This window comes from Falco biarmicus, chromosome 3 (genome assembly GCF_023638135.1).
Source record: "Falco biarmicus isolate bFalBia1 chromosome 3, bFalBia1.pri, whole genome shotgun sequence".
NCBI classification, from domain to species: domain Eukaryota; kingdom Metazoa; phylum Chordata; class Aves; order Falconiformes; family Falconidae; genus Falco; species Falco biarmicus.
The window spans coordinates 108,138,654-108,158,836 of NC_079290.1; the positions used below are offsets into that span (position 1 = coordinate 108,138,654).

Consider the following 20,183-nt stretch of genomic DNA (forward strand, 5'->3'; position numbering starts at 1 on the left):
ACAGATATACAGATAAACAGATGTACACTCGATTTCCTTGGAAATTGTTCCCCTTCTTCCTCGAGAAACAAAGTGATTTTTTTTTTCCTCCCCTTGAAATTTCTTATGAGGAAGAAACATACCATGAGGACTCAAATGGGTGACAACTGCTAGTGCGCCGAGCTGCCAGGCGATGCCCTGGAACAGAGCCAGTTGCACTTAATTCCCTGAAAAAAAAGGGGTTTTTTTTAGAAACACTTAGGTGTTGGCGATGTCCAGGTAATTGTTTTTCTCTAGTCTGTCGGTTTTAAAGTGAAATCTTAGTTTGTGGTCATCACAGACTCCAACAGCCTCTTTTTTCTCCTTCTTTCCCAGTCTCTTTTCAATGCGCAGACCTCCGAACAGAGATGAATCACGGTAATTGGTAGGGTTTTTCTAAATTGAGGGCTCCAAGAGACCTGGGAAGTGGTGTCTGCAATGTCTAGCAGATGTACCCTTCCAGACTTCTTGTGTTACTATCGATTTTTTTCTTTTTTCTTTTTCATATAAACTTTATTTATTCGCACATTCTTCCACAACTCTAAAACAACAAGCCCTTTGGCAATGCGTGCCTGGCAGATGGCTTCAGAGCAATATTAGCATTTTAACAAAGCTACAAAACACACTTGAAAAGCGTACAGTTTCTCTGTTTCCTTCTGCCATTCGGAACCTCCTGGGGTGGGGAGAAACCACAGGCGGATTTGTTGTGAGCAACTAGTTCCATGTAGGTGGAGGCACTGGCGTACCAGAAACCCAGGTTAAAATCAAATACCACTTGCCTTCTCACCTTTGTCCCTTTTGTTTGCACAACAGCTCTCACAGCTTGCCCCAGTCCAGTCCCAGAGGAGCATTCCCAGGACAGGGCTGCAGTCCGTGACCCATTCCGCAGCATTTTCCTACTAGGAGGATCAGCTGACTGAGTACAGGAACCCTTGGCAGGCGCTCCCTGATTATCCCTTCTTTAATCACTTCCATTCATTCTAACCAAATTTTCCGACAGAGCTGGAAACAGCCATCAGTGACTGGTGAAAGAGAAGGGAGGAGAAGGAGGACAATGGAAATTTCCCCAAAGACATGCAAGTTACAATTAAGCTGTTAGCAACAAAAATACATAGAGCAAAAGAAATTGTCCAGAACATATGCCACTGGAATTATATTAGTGTGCAGACCAAATTAGCCTGCAGAGTTACTCACAGCAAACTAAGCACGTGGGGTATTAAACTGCCTGTGGTGAGATGGAGAGCAAGAGCCAATCTCCTAAGGGGACCCTGCAAGAGACGAGTAACTCCTACTCTTAGGTGGGGTATTAAACTGCCTGTGGTGAGATGGAGAGCAAGAGCCAATCTCCTAAGGGGACTCTGCAAGAGATGAGTAACTCCTACTCTTAGGAAGAACCAGAACCCCTCTGGGTGTGAGTGCTTGCAATTCCCAACGAATTCGGTCTCTTACAACGTATCTTGCTGTGCCCAGGGGGGTGGAGGAACTATCCTGAGGAGAAACCCACCGCCTCAGTCCCTTCCCTCTGCTACACACTGCATGGCCATAACCGGGAATGTCTCACAGCTCCCTGCCTGCACCCCTCCCAGTGCTGACCCAGCACACACTGGGAGCAGGAGGGATGCTCTGTTCCCAGTTGCTCGGTCGATAGCACCAGGCAGTCACAGACCTACCCATGGACCTGCTACTCACGGGGCGTGCGGCACATTACAGCTTCCTTTCTGCCAGCCTCCCCCAGAGGAGGAATTCAGCATCCTCCCAAGAAATGCTGTGTTGTCCTGGACTCTAAAAGATGATCCTCCCAATTTTGGTTCAGTTTGACAGATGGTTCTTATTTGTGCTATCCCCAGCTGAGCGCTCCGATAACGGAATGAGAGGACCGATCCCCAGCCAAGAGCACTGGGACATGGCTTGCACATTCCAGCTAGAATTTTTGCTGGGCTCAGAGGCTTCAACTCAGGGAGGCAGGGAACTGGTTGTTCAGCTCCTGGTTGAGTATTTCCACTGGTTTAGAATTTCCCTGTGTTTTGTACAGGTTCTGCATTCCTTTGGGCTGAAGCGTTTACCCTGCTGCGAATGTGGCGTCTCCACTGATTCCAGTAATGCTATGCCAGGTCTGTGCTTGTGCAAGAGAAGAATTTGTTTTGTATTTCAGGAGTGCCTGGGCTCTTACACACTGTACAAATTAGAAAAAGTCCTTAATAGGTCCTTATGTTGAGAGAAGCTCATCCTCTTGTGGAAACCTGTTGGTGTTGACTTCCATCTTATCAAATCCATATAGAATCTGTATAAACATTTACCCACAGTGACTTTGAGGCCCCTGCCAAAGCTTGCCCCTGGAAGTGCAGGGATGAGGATATCAGCTCTGTGTTGTCCAGTTGGACAGACTGTAACAGCACTTCTTCACAAGGAGGAAACCCTTAGAAATTAGGACTCATTCCCTCCCTTGCAGCTGTATTGCTCTTCTCTTTTACTTCCACAAATCTGGCTCCAAGAAGCTGTCTTGTATCGTTCATCCTAAGAATATATCCTGCTATATATACCAGGTTCAAGGCAAATTGCCTGCCTGGCACTGACTGTCAGCGCTTCCAATTCTTTCTGGGTCATTTTCTATCCTAGGAATTCACACTGCAAAAATTAAACGCTCCTGCAAACGTTGGTTCATTTTGCAAAGCACAGAGTAATGTTTTCAGCATGCCATTCTGGGTATTTTTCATAGCTTTGAAGAGCTCTTCAAGTCTTACCAGTTCTGGGTGGGTCATACAGGCGATGAAGAACTCTCAAGTTGATGTTTATAGCTAAGACCAGAGTTTGTCCTAAGGACAGTGAATCACTGCAAGGCAGGGCAGCACCCTTCAGCAACGGCTGATTCAAAAACCTTATAAGTCTTTTACCAGACCAGATACATGATCCAAAAGAAAAAAGGAAAAAAAAAAAAAAAAGGCGGGAGGAGAAAGGGAACATGAAATTCACGTGAGCAGGGACCTCAAGAATCTGTTTCTCAGCCTCAGGAGAAACCCAGTGCCACCCACAGCTATGTGTAATTACTGTTTTCAAACCCTCCTGGTGTTTCTAGGCAACTCCACCATCCTCCTAGTGCACTGAGACTATCCCAGGGCATGAGAGGTTGCTGTCGCTGCAGTTGTGTGTATGAGCATTCCAGCCTCTGCCCTCCCTCGTACAAACCAGCTACAATATTACAGTGGGTGCATCCACAGTATGGGCTGCAAATACCACTTTTGCCTAAAACTCAAGCCTACGTGCTCACAGCACTGCTCATTTACCAGGCCTCCATGCTATTTTCCGAGGGCTGCCCAGCAGTTAGATGCCTGATGTTTGCCTTGAAGCCTGACTCGACGCCGGGAATGCTGGCAAGCACGGAGGAGGGCAGGCTGGTGAGGAAACCTGTATTGCTGTAGCAGCTGAGCCCTGGGCTGCAGGCTCTGAAACCTTGCCCAGGTGAATAAAAGCTGGTCCTCAGGTCTGGCAAAGCCATTTAGGAGCAGTGTGAGCAGCTGATAATAAGTTAAGAGACAAGGGATAATAAATGAAATACTAAATACTGGTAACAAAGAATACCTTTGTGCATTGTAGAAGCCACCTGGAAGGGTGAAAGGAGGCACACGAGCAGCATCAGGAGTCCTAACGAACCCCTTAGCCACCATCACAAGACAGGTGAAAGCCTGTAAATGGTCTCACATCATTTGCTCAGCCACATGGTTCCCCCTCATGTACACTGCATGTGCCCAGGGGTCCAGCTGCGTGTTGCCAGGCGGTGGGGTGCTGTGGCCTGTGCCTTCCCTTTGCCAGAACAGCTGCTTCCAGCCCTGGCGTGAAGGATTAAGTCACAATTAAGCACCCACTGAGACATAGCACCTTCCTAGTGATTTTATCAGCTTTGGGTCTGGACCATTCAGTGATGACAGAAAAGCCAAGAAGCACAAAGAAACACTGGACGTGACCAAAGGCTTGTTGGGTGGAAATATATTTTCATGCCTTCTGAGGAACATCAATACCAGATTAGCACCGTGGCTTGGAAACACAGAGAAAATGTCGCAGGGAAATTCAATCCATACATAGTCAGACTTTTTAAAAAAGCAGTTTAAATACATTTCTTTCTGTCCTCCAGCACCTTGCTAAGCAGAGCTATGCTCTGAACTCCGTGCTGGGTCAGAGCTCACAGAACACAGCCCCGTCTGTGAGTGTGGAAGAGGCAGGCATCGCCTGGCAGCACCCCTTCCCCCGACATCCGTGGGCACAGTCCCTGCCTGGCACACCAGCCCTGCAGAAAGCAGGCGGGCACAGCTGCTCTCAGGATGTGATCCAAGGCTGAGGATATTAAGGATGTCTCTGTACTCTCTACAGGAAATTTAGGATCAAACCAGTTTCACATCAGAGCCCCGGCACTGGTTGCAATGCGTTGCTGTGCTCCCTGCCCCTGCCAGGACACCCCTGCGGTACTGCCCGACCTACGTGACACGAGGTCTGTCCTGCTACGGCCAGGAAGCGTGCTTCCATATAGATTCATTTCCCCTTTGTTATTAAAACTCTCTGTAAAGTACCAAATTAAATCAATTTTTATTTTATTGGGAAGGCTGTTGCCAATTATATCTTAATTTCTGCTGCAAATGCAGCAATGGGAACAGTTTGCTGCAATACTTGCACCATAGCTAGGTTTAAGAATACTTTCCTTGTAAAAGCAGTTGGATTAAACAACAGGTGAGCAAAAGGAACAACAGATGATATCAAATATCCGTGCCCAGTCAGCAAACATTGCCTCCAGGCAAAACCTGTAGCACGACATCTGATACCTCCTTTTCACGAAACAGAACTTTCTTCTGGCTTATCCTCAGTCCTGTCCGAAAGACTTTCCGAAAGAAATAGGACTATTTCTCTCCTTTTCACTCTTCAAGATGAGACAGACAGCAGAGGTGTAGGGGGGAAACAGAGGGACATAACAAAGGGGAAGAATGGCAATGAACTCAGTGGGCAGTACAATTAATTGCAATTTATGTTTTAGGGAAGTTTCACTTCTCATGGGCTGAAGCACAACATGAGATGATCACACGCTCCTGACTCTTAAGTTGGCTTTTTATTAAGGAACTAGTTGAAAGAGACTGCTTTATTACCTCTATGGACCAGCCCAGCTTGCTGTTGCTTCTCCAAATTTCTCTCTCTCCTCTGTGTGTGTGTCTTTCCTACCATCTCCCAAGCACATCTGCAAGCACATCCATCGAAGGGAAATACAGTTATCCTCCAGGATTCTGTCACCGTACAGATGCAAATGCACCGCAGCCTGCTGTCAAAGCACCTTAGGGAAGCGCACCGCTCAGAGCAAACCCACTCCTGTCACCCCAGGGGGACAATCACAACAGAAGCTGTCCCGGGCAGGTGAGGGCACATCTACCAGATGAGCTGCAGGACACAGGAAGGTCAGCAACATTTATTTAAAGTCTGGATCTTTAGTTTTAATGAAGGGTAAGCCAGAGACAGAAAATTCAGTGTTTCAGGGACCTTTCTGAGGGTGGTATTGGTAAACTCTCTATACAACAACCTGCAGGATTCTCCAGGAGGCCATACAGAGGCGTGTGTCACATTCATCATGTTTGATGTTGTTTTTGCTAGGAGACAACCAGCTAAATCCACTGCTGTGTCCCACAGCCAAGTGGGAATGGAGAAGTACTGCCTTCGCCACGCACTTCATCTGTCAGCTTCAGGGTATTTACAGAAAAGAAACAACTTCTTACTGCATCAAAGCATCAAAACATTAATATTATCATTGAAGCCTGGAGCTCCAGAATAGCCATCCTTTTATGGAAGGACAGAAGCCTCTAGCTTAAAGGAAAGAAGTTCAAACCAATTACTTGCTGCACTTTTATTTCCCTTTTCAAGTCAGGCAGTCCACTATGCTCACGTAACAAACATGAGCAAATGCTAATGCCATTCTTGCTCTCCTGAATGGCATCAGAACAATTTAGTCAGCACTTTCACCCCACAAAATCCTACAGCAATAGAAAAGCCTTAAAATGCCAACTCTACATTCCTTCAAGCACTCAGGTTCTGGGATGGAACAATCTTTTCATTCCTCTTTGGTACACAGAAACATTAAGCAACAGCTAGAACTGTAAAACAAAAAATACCAGCTCGGTTGCACCTGAAGTACTGTGGAGGTGGTTTGTTGAGGCTTTGGTGTAGTGCAGCTGCCAGGATGGGATAAATAGCAACGAAGACTGGCAGAATGACTCAGTTGAACACACACATGGAGCCAGCCAAGTGGATATATTGCACTGCTGCCCATCTGTTCTGCACAGGGTTGCCTGCTTGCTGGCATCCAAAGCTAAGACTGTGATCACCACGAGGTAATGTGATGGCCAAAGCCCAAGCCAGTGGCCCTAGTCTCTCAAAACAAGGGATCCAGCAACAATGCCATACTTACCTCTAGCTGTCCCCGCGTTCTTTTCTGGTTTGGTGGTTGGACTGAGCATCTGACTGTCCATGCCCTGGGTGTTTCCTGCCTATTCAATCCACTTTCACCTGTAGCCACCGCCGGTTATTTCTCTGGGTGGGACCAGGGCTCTGCAGGCTACATAGACTAGGGGGAAAAAAAAGTCAGTCCTCGGAGAGAAAACAGAAATTACATCTGAACTTACAGTGAAATGTGCTGTGGCACAATAGGCACCACATGGCTGTTTCTGATGCAGCCAGTGCTTTGAGAAAGAACAGAGAGAAACTCCCTCAGCAGACATTTGGCACGATCTTTATTTACATAACACTTGAAATGGTTGTATTTCGGAGACAGGGGAACAACAGCCAGTGGGAGCACACAGCTTGCAGTGATCAGTAGCACACAGACCCTACTAACTGAACGCTACAGAGACCCACAGGGATTTCAAAGGACAGAATCACGTGCCAAGCTGCCATGCTTTTCCCTACCTACCGTACCTTCTCACATGTACCGTGCTTTTCACCCAGTTGCAATTCATGGCATGTCATATGGCAGAGGATCTGTGGTGTGACTTCAGAGACCACTGAAATCGAGAGGGAGATCAAGGTGACTTAGCTAAGCAGCAGTTCAGGCCCTGTGGGAGTTCTGCAGAACCACAGGAGGGAACACAGGTGGGATGCCCCTGCTCAGCAGGTTTCAGACATACAGCCCCTCTCTGGGGGCATGCGGCAGCTGCCCCACACGTTACCCTGCTACTGCAGATCACACATCCAGCACAGCAGGCTCCCCAGGCACCATCTTGCTGCCATACTGCATTTTTACAAGGGCTAGTCAGTTTCTGTGGCCCATTCAGTCCTTGTTTCACACAGAGAATACCACACAGTGCCGGTGTTGAAATGGCTCTTGGGTCCTCCAGGTATCCAGCCTTGCTGGGGCACTGAAAGATTCATAGCGTTCAGCAGTCAGTCCGACCCTTTCCAGTTCTCCACTTACCTAGATTTAGGGTTTATGCTGCAGTGTATTTATGACCCTCAGAAAACAAGACATGATACACTGTCCCCCACAGGCATAAGCTCTTAGACCAGATCTGGGAAAACCTGTAGTGCTCAGCAGCCACCATGAGTCCTCAGCTCCTCCTGCCAGGAATCCTTAAACTGACCCAAACCCTCAGCCAGATTTAGCCCCAGACAAAAGAGCCTGACCACAGCATAAAGGACAAGGAGCTATTTGCTGGTTAATAACCATCAGGCGTTACCAGACTAGCATATTTCAGATCAGTAGCTGGCAGGGAAGAGACCCAAAGATGACCATTTGTTTCCACAGCCAACCCAGTGACCTGACTCAGGAACAGTGAAAGGAGCATAAGCTCTGCTATAGGCTATGGGAAAGAGGGATTGCTAGTGGGGGGAAATATCAGATGTGTAGGGAAGTGGTGGATCCCAAACATCAGAGGGAGTGACCTCCAGACACGTTTGCAAGAGGTTAGAAACACCGCAAGTCCAACGCTTGGGAAAACCACAGCTGCTTCCTCTTTGCTGGATGCTTCACCAAAGGCTGCCTTTCCCCAAGAGACCTCTTCAAGGCATGCAGCAAAGTCAGCAGCAGCCCCCCCCACCCCGTTTAACCCTGTACACAGGTACCCTGTGTCCCGCACAGGGCAAAACATACTGTCCAGACTCGAAACAGTGCTGTGCTCTGACTGGAACAGGCACTGGGACAAGTCCCTCTTCTTTTCAGAGCTGAACACTGCCTTTACCGTCAAGGACTTGTGTTTTCTTTCTTTCCCTCAGAGCGGGCAGAATGCTGCCCACTTACAGACAAGGCTGTAGGAGGCAGCTCATTATCAGATCTCCCTCTCACATCTAGGTACTCCACAGCCCTCATCTGCAGAGACCTCAGGATGGTGATTCTGGGAGGTGATGCTGGGGAGGGACAGGGCAGAGAGAAGAGGGTGCTGGCTAGGGCAGGGCCTCTGGTGCTGGAACCTCACACCCAGGCCTTGACTTGAGTGTTCCACCCCTTGGCACAGCTGCACAGGCCTCCCTCCTCATACCAGCGCCATTTCACCCCCTTGTACACAGCCCTGCTGTATGGCTGGAAGCACATGCAGAGACGGAGACGCCGTGCCAGGCTGCAGTAGATAGCCATGGCCACCACAATGAGAGGGGACATGATGACGAAGCCAAGGATAATGAGGGCAGAAGAGCTGTTGTCATCCAAGATGCTTTTGCAGTAGCGGGCAGCTGAGTGCAGCACCTGTGGGAAGAGCAAGACAGAGCCCGTCACAGACCTGGTGATGGATAGGAGTGGTGACCAAAGTACCCTTGAGTTTTTAGCGCTTTTAACGAAAGACACCTCTCTCCCCTCTCTCCAAGCTGAGCTCAGAAATCTTCCGGCTGCATGAAGTGACTGACAATACATTTTAGTCAAGCTTTCAATTACTCTAGCATCACTGAGACAAGGGCACCACACACTGACCCTGAAGCAGGGAACAGTAATTAAGTCATCAGAATAGCACAGCTTAGCATTTAATAGGCAGAAACCAAATAAAAAGGCCTCCTGCTGCTACATTCATCTGGGTGGCAAAACACACTGGAAATTACAACAAAGTAAATAAAATACAGCAAGATGTTAGATTCAGCAGACAGAGGTTGGTCATCCCATAGCTACCTGCTGGCTGGAGACTCTCCAGGCTCCTGCCCTGGAACAGACCCCTTTGTGTTCTGTCTGTACACACTGTACTCATTTCTTCCTCCTAGCATCTCTTCGCACGAGAAAAATCTGCCAGGAAAAGCCCATCCACCCCATGTTGCTGCAAAGCGTCCAGCACACTAACTGGTCCTTCCCAACCAGTATTTAAAGCCCTCCTTTCATCCTGGCAGCAGGAGATCCGAATCAAACCACTCAGTTCTGCATTAACAAATGCTACAGGCAACCTCCATGTCCCCTAGCTTCCTTTCTTTTTTCCATATTCTTTCAGCAGTACAAGAAACACATCCCAAAATACTAAATAAAAATAATAATAACAATAAAAAAATCCATCTAATGGATTTGCAATGCAGAAATTGGCCTCTGGCTAGTAGGAAGGCATTGAAAAGCAGTAGCCCAAAAGACAAAAGACTGCTCTTGTGAAGCCATACTGCCACAATCCCTCTCCATGCCTATTAAAAGTCTGTATTAAAAGACTCTTTACAGCAACACACTTGTGTTTGCTTCTGATGTATCTGGCTGTACTTGAAAACCTTTTACATCCCCTCAGAGCCTACAGCTGGAGAGCACTGAGTGCAAAGGAGAACTTGAGGTTTTCCAAGGTGAGGGCTGAGCAGCGTGAAGCAGAAAGGGATAATTCCAGGAGAGTGTCCTCATACCTTTTCCCCATTTTGAGTCCAATTTGAAGTCCATGAGTTTCAAGGACTAGTTTCAGATCATAGAAAAAAATGATTTAAGGGTTTTACAGGCAATCTGCTATTAAACCTACCCTAAAAAGCCTCATGTCTGACAGAATCTGCATCCATGCTACACTTGTGGGGACAGAACAGCCTTTTTACCAAGGCAGCGGCCCACACTGCACTTTCTCCCAAGGAGAATTTATTAGGTTATTTCTTGTAAAGACTTACTCTTCAATAGAACAGCAGTCATTCTACACACCTGCCTTTGTGTACGTGAAAATACTAACAGCCATGGACAGTAAAAGGGAAGTGCTGCAGCCCACAGTGAAGACGGGTTGCATGACTACTTGGGTAGATTAGGACCCCTCTGAGCCATTTTTGCTCTCTGTAGGCACTCCAGAGCCTCCCACGTTACCCTGCTGGGCATCACACACTTTTGCATCCCATAGTAAAACACCTCCAGAAGGTGTGAGAGCCACAGTGAAAACTACCTGGCCCAGAAGCACATGATTTCTCCATGAATTACATTGCCCTCCAACTAGCAGCAGCAGCCCTTGCGTCTGTCCTGTTCAACAAAACAATTACCATGGCAGATGTCTCCCTGTTCATTAGTTTGCAGGATCAAAAAAAAAGCTTTTCAATAACAGCAGCTACAAGTTGTACAAGTTGACGTAATTTCAGGGCAATAAAAATCAAAGCCAAACTTCTGAGACCAGCAAATACATCAGCACCGAGAAAACAATAATAGCATAGTCCCTTTGTCAGGGAGCATTGAGACGAGGAGCTGTGGGCTGACAACTGGGGATGTCAGCTGAAAAATACAATGCAGTAGCTGTATGGGAAAGCTGCAGCACATACCCCAGCCAAAGCTATACATGCTCGCAGTCAAGAGTATGTCTTACATGCTGTTGTGCCCCAGGGTGTAGAGGCCCCGAGCAAGCAAAGATTCCACCTACACAACAAGCACCTTTACCACACATCCTCAGAATAAATACCACTGGCACTAAAAGCTGCTAAAGAAGCCGTTCCCCCAGAGCTAAGAGTTACACGTGGGGAAAAGTGATTTTACACTTCAGCTAGGCAGAGAGTGTACCTCCTCCTTCAGTGGAGTGAGACCTCCACAACTATATCCATCACAGCTCCACAGAAGCCAGCAGAGCCTTACTGGGCTAAACTGGGCAAATGGCTACATGGTTGGATCCTTTCCTGCCACCCATGCTAGGCTCTGCTCACTCCGAGATCCCAAGGATTTGAGTGATTCGATAGGATGCACAGTTTCCATTAAAAGGAAGGGAGAAAGCTTTCATCTTTCGCTGTTCCTCAGTTAAATACATTAGTCTGAGAATATTTAAATAATCTTCCCTTCAGTTCAGATTTCACGGAATGGGGAGACCAATAGCATCTGTATTTTGAGACAATTCTCCCTGCGGGGAGACGGTACTACAGTGTGGGGTTTTTTTTCCCCACAAAGTAGGAAGTAAAAAAGCTCTTCTAACTTAGGATAACCAGCAAGAACAGTCATATTGAGCGAGTCTAACAGTTACCGCTTGTGAGGAAAACAGGAGAACTGCTTTTTCACATCCACACTTAAGTGGTTCCAAAAATATTTATAGACATATACCAAGAAGAAATTTAAGTAATGAAATCCAGAGGGCAGCAAGCAACTGGAACAGACACACACACACAGAGCCCTTACAGCAACTCTGTCAAGCCAGGGAGTGTATTCATCCGACCTGTCAGATCTACTTGCTATTTCATGGGAATACAACTTTATTGCCCAATCAAACTTCCATTTCCCACAATACTGGAAGAAGGGAGGGGTAAAAACATACTTTGCTCATTCCTGCCAGCATTCAGCACTCACAAGGTTGGCATCTCGTACAAGCTTGTTGTAAAATGCTGTAGATTTCTCTCTGATCACTTTATACCTCACTTTATCAAGCTCAGCGCACAGGCGATCAGGACCAAAGGGTCCCATTCTATCTGAGCCCCTGAGGAGCTGGGCAGTCACAGGCAGCTCCTGTCAATGTTCTCCCTGCCTCTCTAGTGAGAAACTCTCTGTGCTAACCTACTGACACTGAATGTATGGGTGCCAACCAACTACTTTAAGACAATTAGTCCAGAAACCATCAAGCCTGTACTTTTCTCACAAATGCACATGCCAACCTTGCTCATAGCTGCGTCACAGGCGCCAAGCAGGAGGGACGGCTCCCCTGTGCAACCAAGAGCCTGCAGGTCAGCATGAACCACCATAAACCTGTTCTTGTCAGCCCAGTCTATACACATACCTCCCTTATGAAAAAAAAATAAAAAAATCTATAGGCGTACACACTCCTTATGAAAACAAAGCCAAATCTTGGGGGAGTCTAACCTTGCCTTTACAGCCACTGGTCCCCATGGGCTAACATAAAACCCTTACAGATGGCCCTGCCTTAGAGGTGGCTGTTAGCAGCCAAATGGAGCAAAGCTTACTTACCTGAGAGTGGCATTGGAAGCCAAAGTAAACCACCACAATGGTAGGAAGCAGCACAATGGTGAAGATTACAAACATCAGGAGCAAATTCATGAAAAAGACCAAAGAGTTCATGGTGCCTACCACCAGGGTCCATGCCAAGCAGCACCAGACACTCCGTGGCTCCCTGGGAAGTAACTGGTCATCCATGTCATATGGTGGGAGGTTGGGAATCATCTGAGACTTCTCTGAGAGGTTTTCTGCTTCAAAGTCCTCGGTGTCCTGGCTAGACATTCTTCAAGAAGATTGCTAAACAACCCACACTCTTATCCAAAATGGTTTCTTTGCTTTTGGCAACAGACCTGGGAAGTAATTTCCAGAGGCTTTTCGTGCCTCGTCAATGCATGGACAAGAACACTCAACCAGAAATCATAACAGGGCAAGGAAGAAAAGGCCCCCTGCTTTCCCAGGACCCAGCCAACAGAGGTTGTTTCCTTTCAGAATGTTTTCCAGTAGTGTCCCAACCTCAGTTTCAAAGTAGATGTGGTTGCTGGAAGTTTGGCAATAACTATTATTCTGCTTTTGAATCCACAGTACTACTGAATTTGTTGTTATTCTTCCTACGATTATGATCCCAAGAGGAGGTCTCAAACAGTTGCTGTCTTAGCTTTGATAATGCTGCTTGGTTCCAGAAAGTGCCTAGCTTTAGTATCCTCCTCCACCTTTGAGCACTGCTGTTTGCTAAGAATGTCAGGCTTAGGCACTTTCAGACAGTTCCTTGGCTTCAAATCATCTTCCCATGCTCTTCAACTTGTACCCAAGTAAATATTCCTGCTCAACTCTCATCCAAATGAAGTGACCAGTGAAGATGACAAACAGCAGCTGCTTCTCCACCGTCTGCCTTGCTGGAGTCCTTGCCCACACCTTGTAGACCTGGAAACAAAGGCTGGAGCAGTGCGTGGTTTCACTGGCGCTCGGCTGCCTGCAGTCACAGACACTCGAATACAAGCCGTGTCTTCCCTTCTGAGCTGGCTTTCAGGGCTTTGCGACACTGCTCTGTTTACAGAGTCGATTCTGAAGCTGCTTTCTGCGCTAGCCAATCCTTCACAGCTGTCTCACTACTGCTTTAGCACACAGCGCCCGAGAACCACGCTCAAACCACACGTTCCCAGGTCAAGATGGTCCCTTTTCAATTTTAATTATTCTGACTCCGATTAATTTTCTATGGTTTCTCTCTAGATTAAAAAAAACTTAGAGAAATCTTCTGTTCTCTGTGGCCATTGCTTATTTTTTGCGGAACATGTTGATATTCTCCCAGTGAAGGCACAGCAATTATCCATTATTTTTCCTGCCTTGTATGAGCAATGCTACTTAAGAATTCCAGTGGCATCTGCACATTTATGTAGCCTTTTAGACACATTCATACACTCATGATCCTTAAAGGTAGAAAACTTCCTTAACACCAGAGGAAACTGAAGGTCCTACCAGAAGGCACAGCTCATCTATGGCACAAGCCAGGGAAAGAATCCAGGAGTCCTGCCTTCCATTCGATGCTATTTCTCACAGAAAATTCTACCCTGGAAGAAAGGTTATCAGAAAAATAAGGTTCACACAATGCTAAATATAAAATGATTTTAAGATATAGATGAGTGCAGGCTTGTCTTCATTAAATTCTTTTGCTACAAATGGTACATTTGGGGGGCCCGTCCCCCACCATTGCTGGGTGTTTTGGTGGGTTTCTCTGCCTTGCTTATTTACTGGCTGGTTGGAGCAACATGCACAGCAGAACCAAAGCTAAGACAGCTCTCTCCAAGAACTGGGACAGACTCACACATGAAGCATTTGCTGGTGGCCCATTAGAAGAGCTCTACCAGGTGATAAGTTAGGGCTAGTGGACCTCTGGGCAGCGGCACCCCAAACATCCCATGGCTTAACAAGAGCCTCTGATGAAGCCATGCCACGAGGAGGAGGTGATGAGACCAACCCAAATGCAACATCCAGGCTTGGCATTCCTCATGGGTAAAGCAGACTGTTACCGATTTCTGTATTGCTTTTCAGTGAATTTAGCTCCACTGTGCCAGGCACTCCATGCATGGTAGCAACACGCACAGCAGCTCTTATTGTGCAAGTTTTAGAAACAGGCAGACTTAGAATTAAAAGGGTTCCTCAGGCTTCTTTCAAAGCCAAAATTCAGACATGGATTTCCAAGTCACAGGCCACTGTCTCAATTGGGAGGCACACACGTGCCATACGAGTCATTTTCCTGACCGTAGAAATGTCACCCTACAGAGGTATGGGCCCATGTGGCCTGAAGGATTACTTTCTAATTAAAACAGAATATAACTGAACAGACCCTGTCCTCTTGCTGCTGAAAGTGCCTCCTCACCTGGGGCTGGAAAAGCATTACGTGTTACTTGTAGGAAGAAAGCAGTGAAACAAATTGAGGCTATTCACCGTTTGCCACATATAATCAATATCAAAACAGAAGCTTTAAAATTGAAGTGAGTTGAAGAGCTTCTGTGAGGACACAGACTCCAAAAACATGATGTCACCAAAATCAGGAACAAGAAAGTTCCCTATTACACAGTAACAATACCAGTGAGAAAGAAGCCTCTTGAAATAAGTAAGTAGTTTTTAAACAGCTCAACAATGTCCATACTTGTTATGCAGTTCCCCAGCTATAGAAGTTATTAGTTGACCCACACCACTTTTTTTTTTTTCTTTCCCCTGTAGCTCTTCTTGTAGAAATTCTTAGACATCTCAAAGAGTCTCACAAACTTCAGCTCTATCGGTATCCAGCAGTAAAAATTCTGGCTGATCTACACCAGATCACAAGTCAGGTGTATCCTTCTTACTAACAGCAGAAATAACTCATAACTACCCCAGGCACTTTGTCCTGTGCTCACCGCTGAGAGATCTCAAACCCCATCAGAAAGATACAAAGCTTCAGCCACAGGAGGCTGCTGGAAGCTTAGCAATAGTGAAGTTCTTGCTGCTCCCTGAGAGATAGGAAGCCAAGAGGGCAGAGGATTGCCAGCCAAGGCTCCATCCCACAATACCAAGATGAAAACAGTAGACTGAGATGGTGGCCAGATTCAACTAAGAGCCCAGATCTTCAGGCACGCTTATAGTTATAAGGCAGGTCTAAGGTCAACCTGGGAAAGCAGTCTCAGAACAAGGTCTGATGACCAGCCTTGGCTACAGCCAAGCTAGCTCTGAAGTAGGTATATCTACAACAGCAACTGGGGCAAAAAAGATGTTCCCATGCCTGAGCCTAACTAGGCCCCCAGGCAGAGGGGGAAGATGGACACCTCAGATGATACCTATTAAGACCCATTAGCACCCTGAAAGCCCTAACACCCCACCTCTTCCTCAGCTCTTGGTTCCCACCTCCTTTTAAGAACCAAACCAGATGAACTAATCAAATGTTTTCTACTAATTTGCTGGAAACACAACTGTCAGCCAACTCCCTGGGGAGCCAGGTTAGAGAGCTGGAAGGCACAAGGAGGTGTGGGAGGAGGAGGAGGTGCTGGTGGTATCTCAAGACCTTATTTCAGTGCAGTGATCTGCTTAAGAGCCTTGGAAAGTCATGGAGCCAGGCTAGTATTCTGCAGTTCTCAGATTTAATGGCTTTGCCGTGGAGATAACCATGTACGTGAATTTAGGGCATTGACACCTATGCACACATGCTTTGTTCTTCAGGCTCTGATCGTTTTTGACCTGCAGCTCTCCCATCCTCCTGCTTCGAGTTGTGAAAGATCTTTTCAGACCAAACTGTGGCAATGATGAGGAAACATTTATTATTTACCCAAAATTCTAGCTTCTTTGTGACGTTTCAGGATGGAGGAAATATAATTGGGAGCCCATACCTCCAATATAATCCTGTTTATTTACCAAGTGGCACAAGGGTGGTGTTTTTTTCTTGCCTGTGACAAGGAACAAGTAAGAGGAAGCAGGTTTGGGCACAGAGGTTAGTCCCTTTCTAGCAAGCACTTAGCCCAGAAGGATCCTCTGGAAGCCCTGCTCTCAGGCCCTTCTCCACCCGTGTCTTTCTCACTTCCTCCCTGAAGCATGTTTTCTGGGGAATGTCTTCTGCATCTCTCCTGACACAATAGCAAGGAAAACTGCTTTGCCTCATGCCCTGGGTTTGCCTCTGTTTTGAGTGAAGGCTATTAATGTCACCTGACATTCATCCCCGATGGGTAGATGGTGGCTACTTGCCGGCTGTGGTGGGGGTTGGGTATTTTTCATTGCTTGCTGTTTTCTTGACTGAATGGAAAAGGCTTTTGCCCCCAGGGAGCAGTAGAGGAAGGAGCTGGCATCACTCAGGAGCTGGAGAGACCCATTCGGCCCTCAAAGCAGAGGGAAGCTGCACTGTTCCTCGCCAGGGACTGGTGCTAATGACTTCAGTAATTTTATTTCCTCTGGCACCGAAGGTGACACTGAATTTAATTGATCTGTTTTGTTTGCTGGTTAAGTTCTCACAGTGAAGAAAAAAAAAATGTTGATGTGCCAAGAGAGGGGAAGAAGGTTAAAAATAGGGTCTGATACCACCAGCACTGCCAGCAGCCTGTATCCTGATTTGTTCCAGAAGGAATATAGTGGTAAATAAGGGAAAATATTAATTTGTAGTACAGATTAAAGCCAACATCTGTTTGTATTGAACTCAGCTGCCTTTGAAGAAGCAGTGTAGGGAAAAAAGTGTGAAATCCAGAAAGCAATTACTCTCTTCTGGGCAGCAGGCACAAAAATTTCTGGTACTGGACTGACCAAAGCACTGAAGCTCTTTGTCTGCAGCCAGCCTGCCAGTTTCCCAGCCACAAAGGGGGGTCCTGGACCTTCCAAGCCTGCCTCACCAGAGAGAAATGAAAGCAGGAGCACAGAACTGACCAGAAAGGGTTAAAGGAGCCATGGCATAAGCTGAATTTCACTGTGGAATACTGCCCTGCAGAACCCTCTTTCCTTCTGTTTAAAGATTATTCTTGTGTTTGGTGAACCCACCTAGCTGGCATGCTGAAGAACATCTTGGGTACCACAGTGCATTGCATGCACTCATCACAGGGAATAATAATTTTTGTTTGTTTTTCAAACTGAAAAAATATATCTGAAAATTACTTCATTAAACTGATTATACAGTCATTTACCACAGCTCTGCCTTGTAAGTCAAAAAACAAGAAAGAACTGCCTCCCAAATATAAAGATGTTGCTCTTTTTTAATTACAAGCACTGAAATATTTTTGAAAGGTGTGCTGACTAATCCAAAATTTTAAAATTGATTCCAAAAGCACTTCAGCTGACATATCAATTCTGATTTTAACAAGCCTGTAAACCCCAGGAGCAGCTCTGTTTGGACAGCCACTTTCCTGGGAGACGGGGAATGAACTGTAAATTTATTTTTTTTTTTAATAAATGCATGAGAGAGAAATATTTACAAATACAGAGAGAAACAACCTTTGAAACAGTCATCAGTTGTTCCACCCATTTCCTTCACTGCACTCTCAGGCTGAACAGCTCTCAGGGGAGAATACAAGGCAGCAGCCTTCTCTCGAGCTGCAAAATGTGAAATCTCTTCACAGATCTATCCAGACATCCAGAGGGAAATAACTATTGAATCCATCCTGCTTTCAGTTGTTGCACAGGCCAGCCACAGTGTTAATAAAGCTCTGAATCTCTGCAGGAAACCACATGGCGTTAGATGTAATAAATGTGACAAATGGCATGGAGGCTACTAAAGAGTCTCAGTATTTACTATGCCTGTCTAAAAACCGCTGATTTAAAGACATAATATTTTTCAAGCTTGACTTATTGACTTCTAAGTGGAGAAAGGACAAGGCACACACACACAAAAAAACCAACCCCAATATATAGGAACTGTAGTTAGGAAAGGTTAGGCTTAAACCATGGAATGATTGCAAACTTGGTGCTGAGCAACTAAAAATTCTACCCAAAAATCATGTCAGCTGTTTCATGTGGGGCACCACAGAGCTTCTACTGTTCCATACATAGCAAGGTTTGGCTGGTCTATGCAGCTTGCCATTCTGTAATTTTCTCCTTACATAGCACTGCGTTTCTACCAGAGCCCAACAGAAGGATCACCTATGGACTGAATTTCTGTGCTGCCATTTAACCTACACAAGCCTGATGCAGATGAAGCTAATCCTGAGAATTTTCTGAGAGTGTGTGCCTGATTCCCAGACCTTGAAGGGCACAGAACAACCTGAACTTCTTCCCTCCTGGCTATATGTAGCCTGTGTGTTCCCACAAAGAAGCTGTGTCAGTCAGCTCTGTGGAGTGTCCCTTTGGGAGTCAGAGGTGATGAAATGCGTAATGACACCTCCTTCCCTGCAGCTGTGCTTTCCCATACCAAAATCATTTTTCAACCCTAAACTTCCATTAAAATCAACAAACACCCCAAAGAAACCATCAGTAATTCTCCTACTGAAAACAGCTTAGAACAGCCAGGCTGACGGAGTCATATGGATCTGAGGAATCTTTTACCACTCACATTGTTTTAAAACATTTTCTAATATTCTTATTCTTTTCAGATCCAGTATGATCTGTTTCATTTATGAGTGCTGATAGTGCTAAAGTTGCTAGAGAAGTTATAAATAATGCTTAACTCTTCAATAGCACTTTTATCTGTAAAAGGCAGCTTGGACACATCATTTTGCTACAGCTTCCTGCATGGAAAACCCCAAAAGCCCAACTGGCAGTCAGTGGCAGCCTGAGCCTGGATTATACTCAGGGTGTGAACTGGGCAGAAAATAATAACGACTAGCTGGAGGTCACAGGCTGTCAGTGCTTTCATTCACACAGTGCATGCTGCTGAGTGGATCTCTTATGGAACAGAAATAATCCATAGGGAGATGAAAGGTTAGCAGCCAGCTGCTGGTTTCCGTGGATGTAAAAGCCACCCAAGAGCTAAAAAATCCTTTATCTCTTCTTCCACGAAGAAATAAATTCTTGCACTTAAGTGGCAACAAGGAGGCAGACTTCAAGATACTATGCAGCTTGCTATAAATGGCTAGATTCAGAAAATGAGGCTAAAAGAAATGAAACTTAACACTGTTACAAAGCATAAAAATCTATGATGTTGCTTCCACAGAACACTTAAGCAAAGCATCATGACAAATAATCACATGTACCATTATCAATGTGCTCAGTTTTACTGTCTTTTTTTCTCATTTGGCCAAGATCTGACTTTATATTCTTCAGTATAAGTAAACGACCTAAAAAGACAAAGATTTACAGAGGGTAAATACAGTCAGTAAATAGGAAGTAAAAACAATATTAGGTCAAGACAATCAATCCTCATTACTTCATTTAATAAATTCTTGTTAAGAGTGGTGGGGTTTCATCTGTTGCTTTCTCAATATGGAACAGAAAACATTATTGCTACTACTAAAAGTGACAGGTCTCTTCAATATAATTTTAATGTTCAAAGATATATTTTTTATTACTATAATTTAAGCAATGAAGGCATTGCTGAATCTCTTGGGAGCTTCAGGCATGTCCTGCTCCACTCCAGGTGAGTTGTCCTCCTCACTCCACTATTTTCAAAATCCGAACCCCAAATAACTTTCACACCACTCAAATTGCAACACTTAGCTCCAAATCTTAACTCATGTTCACACATGAACGACCCAACCCAAGCTCACTCTTGGCCTGCCCTCACCCAGCCCCAGCCCAACTAGGTCAGGTTCCCCTCCCGGCAGCTTGGCAGCTCGGCACAGCGACGCTGCTCCTAACCGCTGGCGTCCTGCCGAACCCCTGCATTCTCAACTCAGGGTTCGGCCCCGACGCCTCCTTTCTCTCAGTGCCCCTTGCATCCCACCCTCCTCTCTACAGTCCTACACCAGGTCTCTCTCTCCGTGCCGCCACC

General features: G+C 46.0%; 1 protein-coding gene across 1 annotated transcript; it reads right to left on the reverse strand.

The window, feature by feature from the left end:
• Positions 1-2,967: 2,967 nt before the first annotated feature.
• Positions 2,968-13,425, reverse strand: TMEM88B (transmembrane protein 88B). Its single transcript, XM_056333723.1, has 2 exons — positions 12,326-13,425; positions 2,968-8,716 (listed from the first exon to the last, which is right to left on the reverse strand). Exons 1-2 carry the CDS (start codon positions 12,593-12,595, stop codon positions 8,447-8,449), a joined length of 540 nt encoding a protein of 179 aa, XP_056189698.1. The 5' UTR covers positions 12,596-13,425; the 3' UTR covers positions 2,968-8,446.
• Between the last annotated feature and the right edge of the window lie 6,758 nt (positions 13,426-20,183).

Bases quoted from the DNA above. Each gene is read 5' to 3' on its own strand.
- TMEM88B (XM_056333723.1), bottom strand. From the start codon at position 12,595: ATGTCTAGCCAGGACACCGAGGACTTTGAAGCAGAAAACCTCTCAGAG. The intron at 8,717-12,325 runs GTAAGTAAGCTT...CTCTTCCCACAG, and splicing joins GCTTCCAATGCCACTCTCAG to GTGCTGCACTCAGCTGCCCG.